At 48.4% G+C, this 19908-nt stretch overlaps 1 protein-coding gene across 12 annotated transcripts in view; it reads left to right on the top strand.

Moving 5' to 3' along the window:
• Positions 1-19616, top strand: part of SRPK2 (SRSF protein kinase 2) — a 251972-nt gene extending 232356 nt beyond the window's left edge. For 8 of the 12 annotated variants that reach the window (XM_032305494.1, XM_032305496.1, XM_032305487.1 and 5 more), the window contains 6 exons: positions 724-824; positions 937-1044; positions 5467-5536; positions 6165-6257; positions 6568-6660; positions 16754-19616. In XM_032305494.1, coding sequence (XP_032161385.1) covers positions 724-824; positions 937-1044; positions 5467-5536; positions 6165-6257; positions 6568-6660; positions 16754-16938 — 650 coding nt within the window. In that variant the 3' untranslated portion in view covers positions 16939-19616. The remainder of the gene's footprint in view (positions 1-723; positions 825-936; positions 1045-5466; positions 5537-6164; positions 6258-6567; positions 6661-16753) is intronic. The other 4 variants (XM_032305488.1, XM_032305495.1, XM_032305498.1 and 1 more) reach the window with 2 other exon arrangements.
• The last annotated feature ends 292 nt before the right edge of the window (positions 19617-19908 follow it).

Raw genomic sequence — 19908 nt, 5'->3', positions numbered from 1 at the left:
CCCCTCCCAGTGGCTTTCCTTTGTCAGTTGCCCCTGGTTAACTGTGCTTGAGACGAGCATGGTCTGGACTTGTCTGAGAAGCTTTTCTGGCCCCGGAGGGCTAGGAAGCCTGGTGACTCCGTGTCTGCCATTGAGCTTCTCTCCGGTTCACCCTGGGTTTAAATCTGGGCCAAACCCAAGCTGATTAGTTGTGGCCTTTCATCTGTATTTGTGAATCAGCCATCACCTAAACTTTGAAGTCTGTGTGCTCAGCCCAAGTGTAAGGAGAGGCAGGTGAGGTGGTTACCAGGTGGACATGTGTCACTTACAGGGGGATTGGACCTCAGGACATGTCTTCACTACCTTCAGGTTTCACGTGATGATGTGCAGGTAAACTCGATGTGGTCCACTGTGGGCTCTGCTGCAGTGAGGAGAGGCTAGAAAGACGCGAAAGGGAGCCGAGTACAGTCAACCTAGAGGTGAAGGAAGCCAGGATATAAGGAGAAAGGACAAGGCCAGAGCAGGGAGGTGTCTGGGCAGCGCAGTGTGCTCTCTTTTATGAACTATCTTCCAGGAATGGAGACCAAGAATTTAAAATGCTGTTGAGTTCAACTTACAGAGTTCCAGGCCTAAGTGATCATCCCATCAGTTGTCTGGAAAAGGAGACTGTGGCCGGCCAGCACTGTGTGCATACATCAGACCCCGTGTCCCAACACTAACTGTCCTGCTGTTTGCTCACGCCAGCAAAAACCCGGGCGGCCGACCTGTTGGTGAATCCCCTGGATCCGCGGAATGCAGAGAAAATTAGAGTTAAAATTGCCGACCTGGGAAATGCTTGTTGGGTGGTAAGTAAAAGTTTTCTTTCTAGAACATTTTGCTCGTGATCATATATTAGAAGACACTTTCTGCTCTTAACACCTGTTTTCCTCCCTAGTAATGCAGTGTGTTCCCTTGCAGCATAAACACTTCACAGAAGACATCCAGACGCGTCAGTACAGATCCATAGAGGTTTTAATAGGGGCAGGTTACAGTACGCCTGCTGACATCTGGAGCACAGCGTGTATGGTAAGGATGGCCTCGGCCACTCTCTTCTGTGCAAAGGCTCATCCCCTTAATGCTCGTGATGGGACAGTCCCACCGCGGCTTGTGGCGTGCATTTTCCCGACTGTGGGATGGGAGAGGGCATGTGTGCTGCTTTGAGTTGTTGAGAACTGGAAGAGCTGAGTTCTTCTCAGGTGTGTTTGGTGGTTGGGCATCTCTGATTTAGTCTTAAGATAGACAGTCTCTGGTCAAGGCCGTCTTCAGGCCACCGCCCCGAGAACCACACCCTCTGCTCTGGAGACAAAATCACTTCAAGTAATTCCTCCTGGTTTCTGAAAGCTTGTAAGCCGTCTGCAGGTTTGCCCTTCACTCATGCTGTGGAGGAGGCAGTGGTGTCTGAGGGGAAGGTGGAGGTCGAAAGGTAGGAGCCTTTCTTGGTGACTTCTGGCAGACCTTGTCCTTACCGCAAAGGAAAGGATTTCCCTTTGTGCCAGTGTGGAATGTCTCTCTTTTGTAAGGCAAAACCTCGAGAATATTCTGGCTTATTGCTATAGGCTGTCCACTGACTTCCAGACACAGCAGCTGCACGATCCCCTTTGAGTCTGTTCCCAGGGAGAACATGCCGGCATCTCGTCAGGGCCTCAGGATGCCTCTTCTTTGCCCCGTGTGTCTTCATTTCTTGGTTGCATCACGAGATTGCTTGTGTCCACACTGCGCCCCAGGCCCTCACCGGGGCCTTTTTCTCACTTACTGCTGACCTGTGACTTGATGAGCATGAGTGGGCCCTCATCCATAAGCCAATTTCAGTTCCTCTTTCTTGACCCTGTTTCCCAGCCAGGGCGTGTGGGGGGAGGAGGGGGGGGGGCTTGGCGTGCTAGTTCATGTTTTTCTTGAACTTCATTTTTTTCCTCCAAATTCTCTGATATATTTAAAACAAGAGGCTTTGTGTATGAAACTTGGCACTTGTCGTCTTAATAAAAAGAGCAATGAGGAATGAATGTCATTGTTATTCAGAGATTAACAGTTCTTTAGAGTTGGCTGTGCCGGAATCCTTCCTCTAGCACCACGCTAGCCCACCCTCTAGCGTGGTGCTAGATGATATGAAAAAAAGTAGATATTTGTGTAAAGTTACGAAGATCTCAGGCAATAGATTGGAAATTGTGCCTTTCTGGAAGGCAGCTATGCTAACCACTATACCACCAACGCAACTGTCCCTTTCTGTTCCCACTTTGCTCTGACAAATTATACTAGATAATAATTTTTAAAACTAAGTTTTTCAGTGAGTATCAGAACTTAGGTCTTTGCTGTGCTAGGTATGGAAAAGAATGGTGAGAAGAATTGGTGGGCCTGTGGTGGCTGCTTTGAATTTGGAGACTGCTGTGCAAGGAGGGACAGGGAGGGTCGGAACTCTGGAGCGCAGGGGTGGGGGCGGGGGCTGGAAGCGGCAGGAGCCGAGGTCAGTAGGAAGGAGAGAAATGTTCCATTTCAGGATGTGGTGAGGTCAAGCTTACATGTCCCCAGCAACACAGAAGGGACCATACCAGGCTGCCTGAATTAGATCCTGAGGTCTCTTTCAACTCTGAGATCCTGTGCTTCTAATTTGGGGTGTTAAATTTTGGTGATATAACCAGAAAAATAGGACAGGATCTCAGAGGTAGGAGAATAATGGTGGAGATGTCAGAATACTTCTATACCTGTTGTCTGTCTTGTCTTCCATGAGCCCGGACTTGTCCCCTCACACGGTATCCGCATCCTGGCCACTTCCGCTCCTGTAAACAGTGGCACAGAAGTAGCAGCCTGTCTCCTTTCTCCTGCCTCCCCTCCCCCAGAGTAGCTGTAAACTCCCTCAGGGCTTGAGGGCTATTTGGAGGGTTTTTAAAAGTTTTAAATTCAGTTGGTTGTCACCAGGGTGATTTTTTTTTTCTTTTTTCTTTCTGGAAGAGGGCAAGCCTTGTTCCCCACCCCCACCTTCCATCCCGGAGGGCGAGGCTGAGAGGTCCCTTTTGTTCTTCCTAGAGAACCTGGTAAACACAAGGCAGTTTTTCCCAGTCCTTGCTTGTGTTGAAGTTTGGAAGTACGACAGTATATTAAAGTCATGATCTGATGCTATACTGGAGCTCCAGCCTGAAGGGGGGGGGGGTGCGGCGTGCGGTCCTTTCATGGCATCATGGCGTCAGTCTCGCACACGCCCCGGTGGACTTGAGAGCACCCGTGAGCAGCTGGTGCTCAAGCTCAGTGAGGAGTGCCTGTGCTGTTGTCAGGACGGACCACAGAGCGAGGCAGAGTAACTGAAATATGCCACTTGTTGATCCTCTTGTCTTTTTCTGGACTTTTGGGACCCCTCCAGATGGAAGCGGATGTGATATAAAAGTTCTCTGCGGGCCAAGGTGTAGAGTTGTGTCAGAGCCCCAGGAGAGGGCACTTCCTCAGGCTCTGCAGGGGGCCCCAGTGAGTGCCCTAGAAGTAGGAAAAGCCAGTCTGACAGACGTCACCCGACTTCCTCAGCACTGGTCACATCTCAGAAAGAAGAGGCGACTTTACTGATTTAGAGTGGTGTGGAAGGGCATCCAAGAAAGAAGTGTGCGCTCTTCCCAGAACCTGAGAACAGAGTTTGGTGTGGGGGCCATCCTGATAGGGGATCTGGTCAGGTAAGGAGGAAAGCGTTCACAGTTCCCGAGTATTGAACCAGTAACAGTAAAAGTTGTATTGGAGGGACTTGGTGAGTGGAAGGCAATCATCTTCCACAGTTTTGTGGCTTCCACTATGGAAGCCAACTAGAAAGCACGCCGGCCGACGTTTCCCAATACCTGCCTCTGCAGTGTTGAACAGGTTTTTTTGTTAAGAAAATCTCATCCCTCTTCAGAGAACTAGGACCAGAGAGCCCGACAGGACAGCCTCCAGCTTACCTTTCCTCTTCCTTTTTTTCTTTTAAATCCTTTCTTTGTGGGCTTCTTTGATTTGAGAGTTTCATTGGAAATAACATGGGTGCTAATCAGAACGATCATCTTTCAAGGAATACTCAGTTAATATCTTTGTGTTGGGTTGTAAGAAGTAGACTTCCCCCGATTGAAATGTTCTTGAAAACGAACTAGAAGAGTGAGCAAGGGCTCGAGGGCGGGGTCAGGAGCAGCCCCAGCACCGTCCTCGTCCTCGGGGCTTCCGCAGCAGCTTCTCGCTTCCTCATGGTCTCCCCTCTTCCTCATGGCTTGTCCCAGGCGAGGAAGACTCTTCTGGCCATTTACCATGAGATCTGACTGTTCCCTTTGCATTCGCGGCCACGTGTGAGGTTTTGTGCCCTGATCTGCAATAGGTATTTCTTGTTCATTGGGTAGAGGGGAGAGGCCCCAGGTGAGGACCTTCTGTAGCTCTGCCGCACTTGCGTGACCTGACACTGGGTATGTCCAGATCCTGCGGGATTCTGAGTTCATGAACTGGTGCTCTCACAGGGTAGCTGACGACCATCTTGTCACCCTTTCCTTAAAAAAAAAAAAGAAAAATAAATAAAAGGAGGGCGATCTGGTCATGGCCTGCCTGTGCCCACCCTTGGTTTGTGGCAGGCCATGGTGGAGGCCCTGCCCTGCACCCTGGTTGGGGCCTGGGGAGGAGATGGGGGATGCGGGAGGGCAGAGCCCCTGAGTGCCTTTCAGAACAGCAAGATCTAATACAGAATAGAAGTGTACAAAAACCAAAAATAGGATTGAGCCTTTTCTTTTTTAAAAAAAGATTTTAAGAACATGGTATTGGATCGGCACAGCAGCAGCAATTGCCATCTTTATATACCGTTAGCAGATGAAACTCATGGTCCTGAGGGTTTTTTTGAGGACAGGGGGAGAAGACTGCCTAGCAGAAACGGAAACACGTGGCCTCCCCCGCCAGCTAGCAGGCTTGGGGGCAGATAGTGGCAAACCAGGAGGCAGGCCAGCTCTCCCTGCCCTCTCCCTCCGGGGTCCTCCTAGCCCAGGGCACAAAGCAGGAGCCACAGAGCCTTCTTTGTGGCTCTGGCTCTGGGTTTTCCCTTGAGTCATAAATGAAAGAAATGATGAGACGCTGGGAATACCTCTTGGTTCCCAAGACACGAGGGTCCTTGCTTCACCTGCTCGCCAGGGGCTGGGCCAGCCTGTGGGCGGAGGGCAGGCACGAGTCAGCCCTGGTCCTGAATCGAGCCCAGTCCTGCCATTCAGAGGGGGGTACGGTCCCCGGCAGACCTGGCCAACGTGCTTCTTGCAGGATGAGGGGAGGACATAGACTTGACATCCTCCAGGAGAGGAAATGGAAGAGTATTTCTGAAACTTCCTTGTACTTTTTGGAGGGAAGAAAAAGGTTGGTGTTGAGCTCTTTGGTTTGATCAGATCCTCATAAAATGGAGGTCTCTGGTACAAGGAGAAAAAGTTACTGCCTTGGGGGCTGCTTCATGGAGTGCTTAGCATGTCATCTGTTGTATCCTAGGCATTTGAGCTGGCAACGGGAGATTATTTGTTTGAACCACATTCTGGGGAAGACTACTCCAGAGATGAAGGTGAGTATCGCTGCCTGCCGCGTATCCCAGGCGGGGTCTCCTGAGAGACCCGCGCTTCCGGAGAGTAATGTGTTTCTATACTGAAAGAGAGCTGTGTTCCGGTTTTCAAACGCCCAATTCAGTCACTTTTCCTTGAGCTTGAAGCCCCCTTGGGCACAGTGGATGTGCAGCTCTGTGGAGAGCCCTTGGCCCGAGCTCGCCTAGCCTCCTGCTTGCCCCGGGTCTGGTGCCCAGTGGCCAGGAGAGGACAGGCTGTGGGAACTGCAGAGCCTCTCTGTGGTCCTTGTGTCCACCAGTCTGCTGCCCATTTCTCTGTCCTCTTGGGGAGCTGAGTTGAAAACCGGGGAATTCTGGCTTGAATTCCATCTGTAAACCTGACCATCTCCATGCTTATTTGCTTGCAATGCTGGGGTGGCCTGGGGGTGAGCTGGGGCCAGTCACCGTTAATGCTCCAGACGGTGCCTGAGGCCCGCCAGCCCCAGGATCCTCTGCATGGATGTGCGCAGACATTGTTGATTTGAATCTATTTTGGATTTTTTACTAATTTCAATTTTTTTCCCTCTTCTTTTATCCCATCCTTCCCTCTGCCCCTCCCATTCCCGTATCCTTTTTTTTCTCTCCTCCATAGACCACATAGCCCACATCATAGAGCTGCTAGGCAGTATCCCAAGGCACTTTGCTCTGTCTGGAAAATATTCTCGGGAATTCTTCAATCGCAGAGGTAGTACCTCATCTTTTTGAAAAGCGCCATGATGCAGACAGAAACGGGACAGCAGCTGCTGATCGTAGCATTAATGGTGACAGACCTGTCTCCTAAATTCAAAAAGCAACCTAGCCAAATTCCTCTGCTGATTTAAAAGTTGAGAGGGCAGACCGCACTCGCCCTGGGCTGTGGTCGCCCCGTGCATCCGTGCTTGCATTACCAGGTGGCGCTCTGTTTCTGTCTGCGCGGGCGGTAGCAGTGTCCGCATGCAGTGTACTGATTAAACTGTCGTGTGTTTCTGTTTTGCTGGCAATGTTTCCCAATGCAGATCACATAGCATTGATCATTGAACTGCTGGGGAAAGTCCCTCGAAAATACGCTATGTTGGGGAAATATTCCAAGGAGTTTTTCACCAGAAAAGGTAACGGTATTTATGCAACGCTAATTTCCAGCATAATCCTCTCCCAAAAGGAGAAATTGTGCATTTCCGTTTGGGCAGTGGAGAAAGACCTGGACATTTACAGCTGGGGAATTCTGCTGAAGAGAGCTCTCAAGACAAAAGCTCGAACCGTCTCATATCTGTGGAGTTCGGATTTTGTAAGAGCACAACTTCCCTGAAACCCTCGGTCTCCTCCCCACCTCCCTGTCCTAGTCTGAGCTCATGTGTATATTGGTGGATTTGGAAAAAGGAGTTTAAGTGATCTTCAGGAGATCTTCAGGATCTCCTTTTCTCTGTTCTTGGAGCCCCAGTGTTTCTGCCACAGAGTGGAGGGAGCCAAGGGGCTGGACTTAACGAATGTCTGTCCCTGTCGTCTTGGGTCTGTTTGAACTACTGGGGAGTGGCTGTGGGCCTTGTGAAGCCCGATGCCCCAAACTCGGAGAAATCAAGTTTTGTTCTCTCGTTGCATTACTTACACTGTGTTGTAGCCGATTTACTTTGATAAGTTCTGTTGATCTTCCCTTGACGTGACTCTGAATAGATGTTTCTTTGCCTTGTGTAGTCTTTAATTAGTGATCAGGTTTTTAAAATACCCTAAAGCCCCAGGAATTTATTTTTGAAGGACCCTCCCCATTGCCATTTTCTTTTGTGTGAGCATGTTGGTCCTCTTCGTATTTTCCCAGCTTGGATTTTTTTGCGGGGGGTGATGTGGGCAGTGAGGGCTGCAGCACCCTTTAATAAATAACTTTTAAAGTTGGTTTGAGCAGGACATGGAGTTTCTAGAAATTTCTGAAAGTCCTTGGTATTCTGTTCCTCTCTGCTTTAGCCAGATTTAGAGGACTGGTTTTGACTTTGCATTTTCCTATGAGATAGATGAGTTACTCTTTTAGAGGAATAATCCTTTTTTATACCCTTTGGTGATGTTGACCTAATCAGCCCTCATTTCATCCTCTACACATTCTTGTGTAATGCACGGAGACTTGAGAACTGACCGTGCCGAAGCTGGCGATTTCCTGAGCCTCTTACTCTGAGCACAGTGACCCCGACTCCCAGCTGTTCTGGGATCACCCGAGGGGCAGCCTCTGAAGTATGTAACTGATGCAGTTACTCTCTTATTACCCGTTAAAGGCTTATCACAGGAGAAAAGATTGTCAGGGAGAACGGTTCCTCAGACAGCCTGTATTTTGGTTTCTATGAATCTATGTGGTCTTTGGATTTGGGTCCCGGGAGCAAGCTCCGTGCACGGTTCCCCTCACACGGAGGCCCTGGGAGGCTCGAGGGCAACAGAATGGCTTTGCCACTGAACCGTGTTCAGCGACAGCTGGGGTGGGAGCGTGCTGTGAGGCTGGGCGTGTCTCATCTTCAGGTCCCCTCCGTGTGGTTGTTACAAAGAAATGTAAGAGGTATCTGTGCAGTGCGTGGCACTCTAGTAGCTTGTGCCATGTCCACTAAGGCAAAGTTGGAAACAAGAGAACACTCTAAACAGGGTGAAATTCTAGACCGTGGTTTTCCTGGGAGAGTGGAACAAGTTTGCACAGGAAACTTCCAGAAAATGTTACTTGAAAATGGTTGAAGCGAGGGAAAGCTCCAGATGGTTATGGCTTGGGATTCCGTGTGACTTTGAGGAACTCTGATTTCATCAGGCAGACCCCTTCTTCCACACTGGAGAATGTTTTCAGAGCCTGGAAAGGTGGCAGGAGGACTTGCTGGCAGACGACTTGCAGTGAACCCCCAGCCACGGCTGCCACCATTGTCAGGTGGGGGTTGGAGGGGATGATGGCAGAGAGCTTACCAGCCTAGTTTGTCCTGAAAGAGGGGACATTACTGACCTGCTGACGTTCTCGGGGAGGGGACAGGCACTGAAGGGCACTGGACCACAGCACCTGCCCCTTCAGCCAAGCAGGGTCTGCCACGGGTGCGTGAGCAGGTTCCGGCGTCAGGCTGTGGGGGGTGACAGCTGAGAAAGGCACGCGGGGATAGTTCCTTTAACTGTGCTGCTGCTGCCTTTGCTCCGCAGTGAGGAGCCGCTTGCAACACCTGGGCTCTGCAGCTCCCTCAGTGCATTGTCCCTGGGGAGGAAGAGGGACCTGAATGGTGAGAGAGTGATGTTGTGGGAGTTATTTGAGGTCATGTGCTCGGACTTGTTCCTGGAGGCAGCTGCTCTGAGCCTCTCATGCTCTCGTGCTTTGCCTGGGCTGCAGACCACCAGGGACAGCTCCTGCTAAGGACAAGCCCAGACCTGGCATGGGGCCCGGAAGCCTCGCCTCGGCCCAGCTGGCAGGTGCTGTCTTTACAGGAGAGGCTGATGAGTGATGCATAGTGAACCGATACTGGGTCGCCGGCGGGTCTCCGCTCAGAGCTGCCCATCCCATAGCCCTTGGTGCTGGCAGGCGATGTTCACACTGGCCTCCCTGTCAGCAACGCTGCTGGTCCTGGGACTTGGTGTGGTCTGTGCGCAGTCACGGCCTGCTGCCCCATGGGAGCCCGAGTGCTAACATAGGACCATGCTGCTGGAGTGGCAGGTCCCGGTCGCGCATGCGCTTTGGGACTCACGTGCGTGGGGCAGTTTTGTGGGGCTTGTCAAGCTGCAGAGTGGAAGTGTGTTTGGCATCCTTAGTAAATATAGACCGAAAACACTGTGACCTGGTATTACTTTTCTTCTTCATTTGGATGTAAGGGAGTGTTTGTGACTAGGCAAGACATCCTCTAAAATGATTGGGACTTGAGGCTTTGGTCCTGATCACTGTTGAGTTATAATAACTGGAAACAAGAAGGGACTTAGGCTTGTTAAAAGTCACAGAACTAGTACGATGTTGAATGAGGGCCTGTCGTGAAAATAGATTTCACCGTGTGCCCTAGGATGATGCTACATTAAAGGTGGGCTTTGGTAAGATGTGCGAATATACGTTTTGAAAGTAATGAGATCTTCAGTGTTATCCATTAAAGAATTTTTTAAAAAACACCTTTGTACCAGAACTGATAAAAGCAAAGCTGAATACTTACTAATTTGCTGAAGTCACCTTGGAAGATAGCCAGTGGTTGAGAGGGAGTGAACAGCACCACATTTTTGTGCTCTCTGTGCTCCTGGGTGGAAGCAGATCTCCTCCCCACTGGAAGGCCGGGGAGAAAGGAGGCTGTGTGTGTTCGAGCTCGAGATCAAGTGCCGCTAAGTGACATCTCAGTTATTCTGGGTAAAATGGTTGTTACTAGTTTGAGTTATTTCTGGGCCAGGAATTTTTAAAAGGAGCTAGATTTTTTGGCAAACGGTAGTTCCTGTTCTCACCCTGTTAGGGTTTAATAACCAGCAAGCTATTCCTTCCGATGTGGACATTAGCCACCAAAGATTGCTCATAAAAATCATCTTGATCAGTGTGTGAAGATGTGCCCCAAGAGAAACAAGCATCTCTGTGAATTCTGTCCCTGTCCTGTCCTGTTACAGTCTGAAGGTGCCTCCCCACTGCAAATTCATATGTGGGAATCCTAACCCCCCAAATATGGTGGCACTAAGAGGTGGGGCCTTGGGAAAGTACAGAAGGTCATGAAGGCGGAGCCCTCATGGGTGGGACTAGTGCCCTTGTGGAGGAGACCCCAGCCAGCTCCCTCGTTGCATGTGCCCCAGGAGGACATGAGGAGCCCGTGACCCAGAGGAAGGCCTGCAGCAGAAGCCAGTGTGGCTGGCGGCCGCTCCCAGACTACCAGCCTCCAGGACCATGGGCAAGAAAATAATGTTGATTTATAAGCCACTCGGTTGTACTTTGCGATGGCGGCTAGAGCAGGCTGACAGGGCCCCAGAAGTGAGCTGTCCTCCAGAAGAGCCCTGGCGCTCAAGTGGTGGTGGCATAGACAGTGCCAGCGGGAGCCACCTCCCTGTGGGTTGAGGCGGCTGCCACCGTTTCAGTAAAGGTCACTGTGTTGAGAATGGAAGTATTAGAGGAGTTGACTATTTTTTTTAATTGCTTTGATTCTAAGTAAGGCCATCGAGTGTGCTGGAATGTGTAGGATGATCTGTGTGTGGGACCAGAGACCTTGAATTGCTACTGGAGACTTCAGGGCGCGCATGAAACCTGCGTGTCCGCAGTATTGGCAGCGTCCTGCCCTCCCATGTCCCAGGCTGTGGCCGCGGGGATGCAGCGCGGCCCCAGACGGACCAGGCGCTGCGGGGAGCTCTATAAACAAGACACTCTGTTCCGTGTTCTTCATTCTCAGTTTGAGATGGAAGCTGCTGGAAAGGTTGTGATGCTGCCCAGAATCACCCCAGATCACCAGATGGCCTGATTTCTGGGAAGCGTGGGGCCGCTGTGGCTAGGCAGGGTGACAGCCGGGTGACAGCGCGGGGGGCCGCGCGCGCGCAGGAATCATCTCTGCAGGAGATGGGTGTGGTGCAGGCACCTAGAAAAGGCTCCTCACGCCAGTGAATCTGACACTTAGTTGTGGACGACTTGCGCAACAGTCGGACTTCAAACATGAGTTCTGAGTGGTGAGGTTCTGGGCGCGATCCGAGACTCGCTGTGTCTTTTTACAGCCTGATGCAGAGGGGGCACCCGAGGGCTTTGTACACTCAGAAACTGGAGCCCTGTTCCATCTTGGTTTTTGGAGGTCTTCTTGAGCCAGATCTAGGTGGCACTGTGTTCTCTCAGCCTGGACGCCCTTGCAGCAATCCCGCACCCTCTCACGGGGCCCTGTTGGAAGGCTGCACCGTCCAGGCACCCCCCACCCAGGGTTGGGGTGCAAGACGGGAGGACGCTGTAGACATGATGCCACCACGTAGAGGCCGACTCAGGACACCGAACACAGCAGACACTTTGGAAAAGAACAGACCCCAGCTAACCATAGGTCCGAATCCGTGTTTTAATCGTTTGAATTTGAGTTTAAGCATATGATGCCAAAAAGTGATGAAATTATTGCTGTAACAGGTTCAGTCAGAGCTCACCCCATGTACTTCCATCGCCCATTGTGAGCTGCTAACCAGTGGGGGGGGTGTTTGGACGCGCATTAACTGTGTTGGATTTCTTTCAGTTGTCGCTCTGTGGTAAGATTTGTACCCTTTTTTAAAAGAGCAGCTTTATCGAGAAGCGATCTCTTGCATCCCATGCGTTTCCGGGTGTACAGCTGAGTAGTTTCTGACACGTTCCAGAGTCAGGCAGCCGTCTTCACTCTCCCTGAGAAAGCCGCTGCCTGTTAGCCGGCGCTCTGCATTCTCCCTCAGCCCCGCCGCCTCTGGTCTGCGCTCCGCCCCCCCGCCAGTCACCTCACGTGGGTGGGATCCTGTGGCCTGTGCACTCGGGGTCCCTCCACTGCTTTTGGGACTGCGGGCTTCGTGTGTGTGCAGAGACGTGCCTGCTTGCCCACTCGTCTGTTGACGGCTGGGTGGGTCGTGTTTTCAGTCTTCGGCTCTTAGGCATAACGGTGCCGGGAGCTTGTACAGCTGTTGGGTGGACGCGTTTTCATCGCTCTTGAATGTGTGTGTATGATGTTGAAGTGTAAAACTTCAGTTGGGATCAAGTCTAACTTTTTACGCTTTCTTCTGTTACTTGTTTTTGTTTTTACTTTTTAAATTTATTTTTAAAAATTATAATGTATGATTTGTTTCAGGGGTCCTGGTCTGTGATCCCCCAGTCTCCTATAACACCAGAGCTCACTACGGCACATGTCCTCCCCAGTGTCCATCACCCCGGCGTTACTTGTACTTTTCATGTCCATTCAGGAAACCATTGCCTACTTCACGGTCCTGGAGATTATCCTTTTGTTTTCTACAGAGATTTTTTTTTTTTTTTTAAAGGAGGCTCCATGCCTAATGCGGAGCTCAATGCAGAGTTTGAACTCACCACCCTGAGATCCAGACTTGAGCTGAGATCAAGGGTCAGAGGCTTAACTGACTGAGCTACAAGTTCAGTCATGATCTCAGGGTCGTGAGGTTGAGCCCCACTTTGGGCTCTGTGCTTGGATTCTGTCTCTCCCTCTGCTCCTCACCACCCCATCATGCACGTGTGTGTGCACCTTCCCTATCTCTAAATAAAAAGTAAGATAAAAATAATAAAAATTAAAAAGCATTCCGATAATGTAGGATTGGCAAATATATTTGTAGTCCCAAAGCCTTGACTTGGTGGTGGGGAGCAGTGCTGGGCTGCTGAGGTCAGGGCCATCCATCCAGCCTTGCTGGGCTCCAGAGGAAAGAGTCAGTGATTCTCAGCATTCTTTAAGAAGGAAAGGAAGCTCAGTTTAAAAAATAAAGACTGGCACTATTAAGTGTCTAATTATTTGCAAACTTTGAATGAAACATACCTTGGTATATTTTCCTAGGGAAGAAAAAATCGTCAAGGTAAAAATTTGTTGACCTATCAGGAGCTACTTGTATAATAAGAAATAGTGGTCTCAATTTCTTCCCCCCCTCATTTTGGTCTCTTATTTCCCTCCCTTACACGTGTTATTATTTTATTTTGTATTCTAAGTGCTGGGAGTGGCTTGGCTGCATTTCCCGCATGTGATTTGCGGGGCTGGAGCTGTGGAGTGGACCCAAGGTCCTTCCTTACCAGGTGAGGCTGTCCTGCCGGTAGCAGCTGCACAGGCTTGGGGACTTAGAGTTTATTATGGAACATTTATCAACTATTGTTTTCTTTCCTTTTTTTTTCCCCTTCGTATCGAATGTCTAGTTAACATTTAGTTAACATACAGTGCAATATTGGTTTCAGGAGTAGAATTCAGTGATGATCACTTATCTACAACACCCAGTGCTCATCACGAGGGCCCTCCTCAGTCCCCACGGCTCCGTCCACCTGCCTCGCCTTCAGGTGCTCTCCTTTCGTTCTCTATCAGTGAGACTCTTAGGGCCGGTTGCCTGGGGGGCTTGCTCGGAACCATCTGCCTTCAGCTCAGGTCAGGATCTCAGGGTCCTGGGATCGAGCTCTGCCTCAGGCTCCTTGCTCAGTGGGGAGCCTGCTTCTCCCCCACTCCCCCCGCCCCCCGCCTGCTGCTCCCCCTGCTTGTGCTCTCTCGCTCTCTCTGTCAAATAAATAAAATCTTAAAAAAAAAAAAAAAAGTCTGTTATGGCTTGTTTCCCTCTCTCTCTTTCTTTCTCTCTCTCTTTTTTTTCCTTTCTGCTGTGTTCATCTGTTTTGTTTCTTAAATTCCATGTATGAGTGAAGTCATACTTTATCAACTGTTTAGAAGACTGTGTTTCATATTGAATTGAACATACTAACTTGTGCATGTAATCATAGGGCCTAGGCGAGTTTATGTCCTGCGTTTTTCTTGGCACATTTTTTCCAGCTGTCTGCATGGCCACATGTTTGCTCCTTGGGAGACCATTCCGTATTCTGTGATGCACTGTTGTGCTGTGGTCAGTACCTATCAGTGCCTAAAAGTGTTCTGCACGTTTCCTGTTTCCTGTTTTCCTGACAGCCTCTTTGCACATAGTTTTCTGTGTGGAGTTACCTGGTAGAAGGAAGGTAGGTATTTTAGTCTGTTCTTCAGAAATCTCTGTTGGCTCACAGCCCGTTAGGTATGAATACAGATTGCCCTGGTCTTCTGCAGTGTACTGTCTTCATCAGTGTTCTTATGCAGATTTTAAGGTGGCTGTCTCCAGTAAAGCTTCTTTCTTTACATGGAAGATTGTACTTAATTTGATGCATTTTAATTTGAAACCAGCTCCCTCAGAAAGCCATTCCTTCCTTGTTCTGGGAAAACTGTGCATCTTAGCAGGTATATCCGTTCGTGAGCTCGGGGCATGTCAGAAGAGATGAAGGTCAGTGAAGTTCTCTCCCCTTTCCAAAGAACTTGCCTTTAGCTTGTTGTGTGTGAACTTTCTTAGTTTCCTTCGGCTGGCTCTGCTGAAAGCCACAGTCACTGTAAAACCCCATAATGAAGCTGGAGTTTGGCGGCACCTGCTTTGCCTTTCTACGGACTGTGGAAATTACTCTTGTGATCATGTTCTTCTAGTCTTCTGTTCTTTTAGTACCAAACATTCTGCCATGTAATTAAGTATTAAGTAGTATTCATCGAGCAGATGGAGCGTGGTTTGTTGTTTTTTAAGCCCTATTCTCCTGTTAGTGAGCACTTGTAATTGTGCACGTCCCTCTCACTTTGCAGTGGGTGTGATTTGGGTCATGGGCTGGTGGGTGCTGGAGCTCCGGAGTTGGGATTGCAGATGCAAGGGGGTGAACTTGGAGTGGCAGCTTGGACTCTGTGCTTAGGGACATGGTCTTCCTTCCACAGGAGGGAGCCCTCTCCTCTCAGATGGCAGGTCCACCTCCCTCGGAAAACAGACCAGACTGACCAACAGTTCTATGCCTGTGCTGAAATCTGTCCTCTGTCCTTGTCCTCAGAGTGTTTTCCGCGCCATCCTCTGACAGAGGATGTTCTTCCGAATCCTGTGCATGCCCGATTACAGCTCTGTAGACATACCGTTTCCCGGGAGTGTCACTGAGAGAGCATGTGGGCCGAAAGGAAAGATCCTTGTGGGTGGAATTATAGTCGTTTCTGCTTGTGTTTTTTGATTTTCTGTAACGTGCTTTTATCATCTTTGTGATGAAAGAAGCGGGGGGGGGGGGGGAGGTGGGCTAAGTTGAGATGCATAAATTGGTGAGCCAGGCCCAGGTGTGTGGGGTGGGAAGACCTTTGTAATGCACACCATGAGGAGCGTCCCTGGTGGCTCAGGTGCTAGCTGGGTGTGGAGGCGGAGGGGACAGGAGCTCAGGCCTGAGCTCCTGCGGGGAGTGGGCGCTGGGAGGGCTTCCCTCACCTGCGGGAGCTGCTCCTGAGGCCTCTCCAGGGGCAGGGGTGGGGTGTCCTTTGCAGATGTCTAACTGGTAAAAAAAAAAAAAAGGGTGAACCGTGAGAGACTATGGACTCTGAAAAACAATCTGAGGGGTTTGAAGGGGCAAGGGGTAGGGGTTTGGGGTACCAGGTGGTGGGTATTAGAGAGGGCACGGATTGCATGGAGCACTGGGTGTGGTGCAAAAATAATGAATACTGTTATGCTGAAAATAAAAAAATAATTTACCAAAAAAAAAAAAAAAAAGGAGTTACTCGTCATGAAAGGGATCCTCACCTTTCGGTAGTTTGACTTGTGACAACTTTTGTTCCTGTCCTGGAAAAGGCTGTTGTCCGACCATCGACCGGATCGTTAGTCCCTGTAGCTTGTCAGTGGGGGCTGCTCACAACCTCCGCCTTGTACGTGCAGCCAGCACACTGGCACAGTCTAACTTCAAGATCCCATGTCCTGCTCTCTCAGATGCTGGAGCACATGTGTAGAAATGAATGGTATTTGATTCAGGTCGGCCTCTAAGGCGGGGTTGTTTGCTACAGTAGCCGCAACAGCTGGTGAAATTTAAACAAAGGGGAACTTCAGCTCCTCAGTCGCACTGATAACCAGGGCTCAGTGGTCACCTCCAGCTCGCAGCTGCCCTGTCAGGGAGATAAAGTGCATCTCTGCCACCAGAGAAAGTTCTGACGGCGCTGCTCTAGAGGGAGAGACTTCCTTCTCTCTGCATGGTCACATGCAGAAGTCATGCTCCAAGGGGTTTATATAGTGTGTATCTTCAAGCTTTTTCTAAGTCTGTTTATAGACTGCAAGAGATCCCACATTGGTGGGAGCGTAGCACCTTTGTCGTTCTTTGCTAAGGAAAACATTCTGGGTGGGAGTGCCCCTCGCTGGCTCCGGAGGAGCCACGTGACTCTCAAGGATCTCGGGGTCGTGAGTTTGAGCCCCACACTGGGTGTAGAGTTGAGTAAAAATATATACATACATAAACTCAAAAAAAGAAAAAAAAAGAAAAAAAGAAAACATTCCGAGTGGACTCGACACCTCTGCTCATTTAAAAAAACCTGGAACTGATTCAAGTGGACTGTTCCCTGTTTGATGAACCCCTTATTTGCATTTGCCAAGCTTACTTGAAATATGACACAAGCTTGTAGACCTTGAAGGACGACCATCTGGGGGGGAAGCTGGCTTGTTCGTTGTGGTTTAGTGGCTTAGTGTCGGGCAGGTAGGTGTCTGCTTCCTCACAAGCCTGGCTGGACCACCCATGGGAAATGCACATCTGGAGCTTTCTTGACCCTGCCTGTTTCTTCCCTGTAGGAGAACTGCGGCACATCACCAAGTTAAAGCCCTGGAGCCTCTTTGACGTCCTTGTGGAAAAGTACGGTTGGCCCCACGAAGATGCTGCACAGTTTACAGATTTCCTGATCCCCATGTTAGAAATGGTTCCAGAAAAACGAGCCTCAGCTGGCGAATGCCTTCGGCATCCTTGGTTGAATTCTTAGCAGATTCTACAAATAGAGCATTCTGAGCTAGCAAATGTTTTCCAGTGCATTGGACCTAAACGGTGACTCTCATTCTTTAACAGGATTACAAGTGAGCTGGCTTCATCCTCAGACCTTTATTTTGCTTTGAGGTACTGTTGTTTGACATTTTGCTTTTTGTGCACTGTGATCCTGGGGAAGGGTAGTCTTTTGTCTTCAGCTTAGTAGTTTACTGACCCACTCTCTTCTGGAAACAATAACATGTCTCGAAGCATTGTTTGTGTCGTGTGACATTCAAATGTCAGTTTTTTTGAACGAAAAATACTTTCCCCCTTGTGTTTTGGCAGGTTTTGTAACTATTTATGAAGAAATATTTTAGCTGAGTACTATATAATTTACAATCTTAAGAAATTATCAAGTTGGAACCAAGAAATAGCAAGGAAATGTATAATTTTATCTTCCGGCAAAGGGACATCATTCCTGTACTATAGTGTATGTAAATGCACCTGTAAATGTTAATCTCCATTAAATATGGGATGGGGACTCAAATTTCAGAAAAGCTACCAAGTCTTGAGTGCTTTGTAGCCTGAGTTGCATGTAGCGGACTTGAACTGCTCCCAGGAGTGGGGCAGACTTTTCATTCCATAACAGTCCTTTTACATCGGATTTTAAAGAAGTGGCTCTGAGTTATGTCATTCCCTATATGGCACTTTAAAGCAAGACATGCTTTCATTCTAAAATACGTATTATAGTTTTAGCACTCCCATTCATATTTTTGCATATTTTAAAAAGTACTTTAAAGGAAAAAGAGCAATTTCCCTTTAAAAATGTGATAGCCTGGTACCATGTGGTGTTGCCTCCTCCAAACACTGTAAGTTAAACTCTACATAGATTAAATTGGACAACAAAACCATGTGCAGTGTGTGGAATGAGAAAAAACAAAATATATATGTATATATATATATTTTTCGGAGAAGTTTGCTTGTGTTTGTCCAAAACCCAGGTATGGTATGCACAGTTAGCAGTGCAGCGGGCACGAGCCTGGCGTCTGCGAGGTCGCAGGGATCGCGCTCATTCCGTAGGCGGTTAACTGTGTGGCTATGACGACATCACTAGCTTTTTCATTGTCTTCCCATGCACTGAGGTTGAAAAAACGATTTTCCCTTTGCAGGTTGCACACGATTTTTGTTGATGCATTTCCTTAATATTGTAGAATCCAGGACACAAACCATAGTAGGCAATACAATTTTAGAATGTAATATATGGAGGTGTATTTAGCCTCTTTTAGAAGTCAGTGGATTGAATGTCAGGTTTTTAAAAAAATTTTACATTCATTAAGGTGCCTCGTTTTTCTTGACTTTGTCCATTAACATTTATCCATATGCCTTTGCAATAACTAGATTGTGAAAAGATAACAAGTGTTGTAATAATAATCCATTGTTTGAGGTGCTTGCAGTTGTCTTAAAAATTAAAGTGTTTTGGTTTTTTTTTTTTTCCAGACATTGCCTTGGTCATTGGCCTATATTTGAAGCGATAGAATCAACAAACATTTGCTCTCCTTTTAGTGTAGCGTAACCCCAACTAAAGAAGTACCCACGTTCCCATTGCAGGGAAGGTAGCTGTAGAACATGCTTAAGCCTTATTACAGGAAATCATTGTTTTTTAAGAGTAGAATATAGACCTAAAAGAATTGCTATAGGACAGATGCACTACCTAGGATTTCAGTAATTCTTTTTCACTCATGTTCCATCAGAAACCTACTAACTGCATTGTGTTTGAGCATTGCAAATTTTCTTTTTAACTGTATTCACCTTGAGGGAACAGACACATCCCTTCAGGCGTTACCATGGTATCACCTATCGCGGTGAGACAGAGCGTAACCACTTCCGTAGGCATCGCGCATGCTGTGTTCTGACAAGGCTGGAGGTTATCCCGCCGGTTCTGCGACAGATGGTTGCTGCAGTTTCCGTAGGAGCCATTCTCACGAGAACCACAAAGCACATGTCTTCCCTAACTCTGAAAAATCTTTGTCAGGGTTTGTAGCACACTTGAATGAACTTGATCTAATGCAGTTTTGGCTCATGTTAGAAAATAAACTCGATTGTTGGGAATTTGGAAAGATCTGTCCCTTACACAATGTAAAAAAGTTCTAGAAGGAATGTACATTTGTATTAGGTATAGTCTGGTTTGTAGCAGCAGCTCGGTGGCTTGATGAGAGAGAATACTGCGCTGAAGGAGCGGCGCTGGTGCGTGGCTCACTGAGGCCGGCTCAGTGGTTTCAGTGAATGTCCTGGCTTTTCCTCTTGTTAGTCTGTGCCAAGTCTTCCTGGAAAAGGACAAGCAGTGGATCCTGAACGTGGCAGATGAGAAGCTGGCTGTCTGGAAATTAGAACCGCTCAAAGGCCAAAAAAAGCAAGTTTAGAGGCTTCAGGAAAACAAACTTTTCAGGTGAAAATTGATTTACTCACTTGCCTCTTCTTGTACCTGAATCATTCCTAGTTAGTTAACACGATAAACTGCTTTTCTCCTTGGGTAGAGAACTTCAGTTTCAATTCACAGTTGAGATTATTCCTTAAATTCCACTTTTTCTTCCATTATTGTTTTTGTAACTTGAATGAAATTCTGGTAGAGACAATATTTGAGAGTGTATGTGCCCTTCATCAAGGAGTCAAAGAATAAAAGAGATTCTGCAGTTCATAGAAAAGCTTCTCTATCATTATTTGTGTCGTAGGCAGATTCATCACAGGAATTTTAAATCCTTAGGACAGTCTTTTGAAAGAGGTGAAGGCTGCCGCTCACTGTGCTGATAGTTAATTAACCACCTTTGTGCTGTGAAACCTCGGGCCGGGTGGCCTGAAGCCGTGATTTCTTGGACAAGTGTTTCTTTAGCAAATACCGTAAGTAGAGTGTTGTTTGCCAAGTCAAGAAGGGTGAAGTTGACTTCAAGTTCTTTTAAAACTTGAAGCTGATTAGAACTGAGCCCTAAACGCA

Source organism: Mustela erminea, chromosome 11, assembly GCF_009829155.1.
Source record: "Mustela erminea isolate mMusErm1 chromosome 11, mMusErm1.Pri, whole genome shotgun sequence".
Lineage (NCBI taxonomy): Eukaryota > Metazoa > Chordata > Mammalia > Carnivora > Mustelidae > Mustela > Mustela erminea.
Note: the sequence above shows the minus strand (reverse complement) of the source record. Positions and strands in the feature narration are given on the sequence as shown.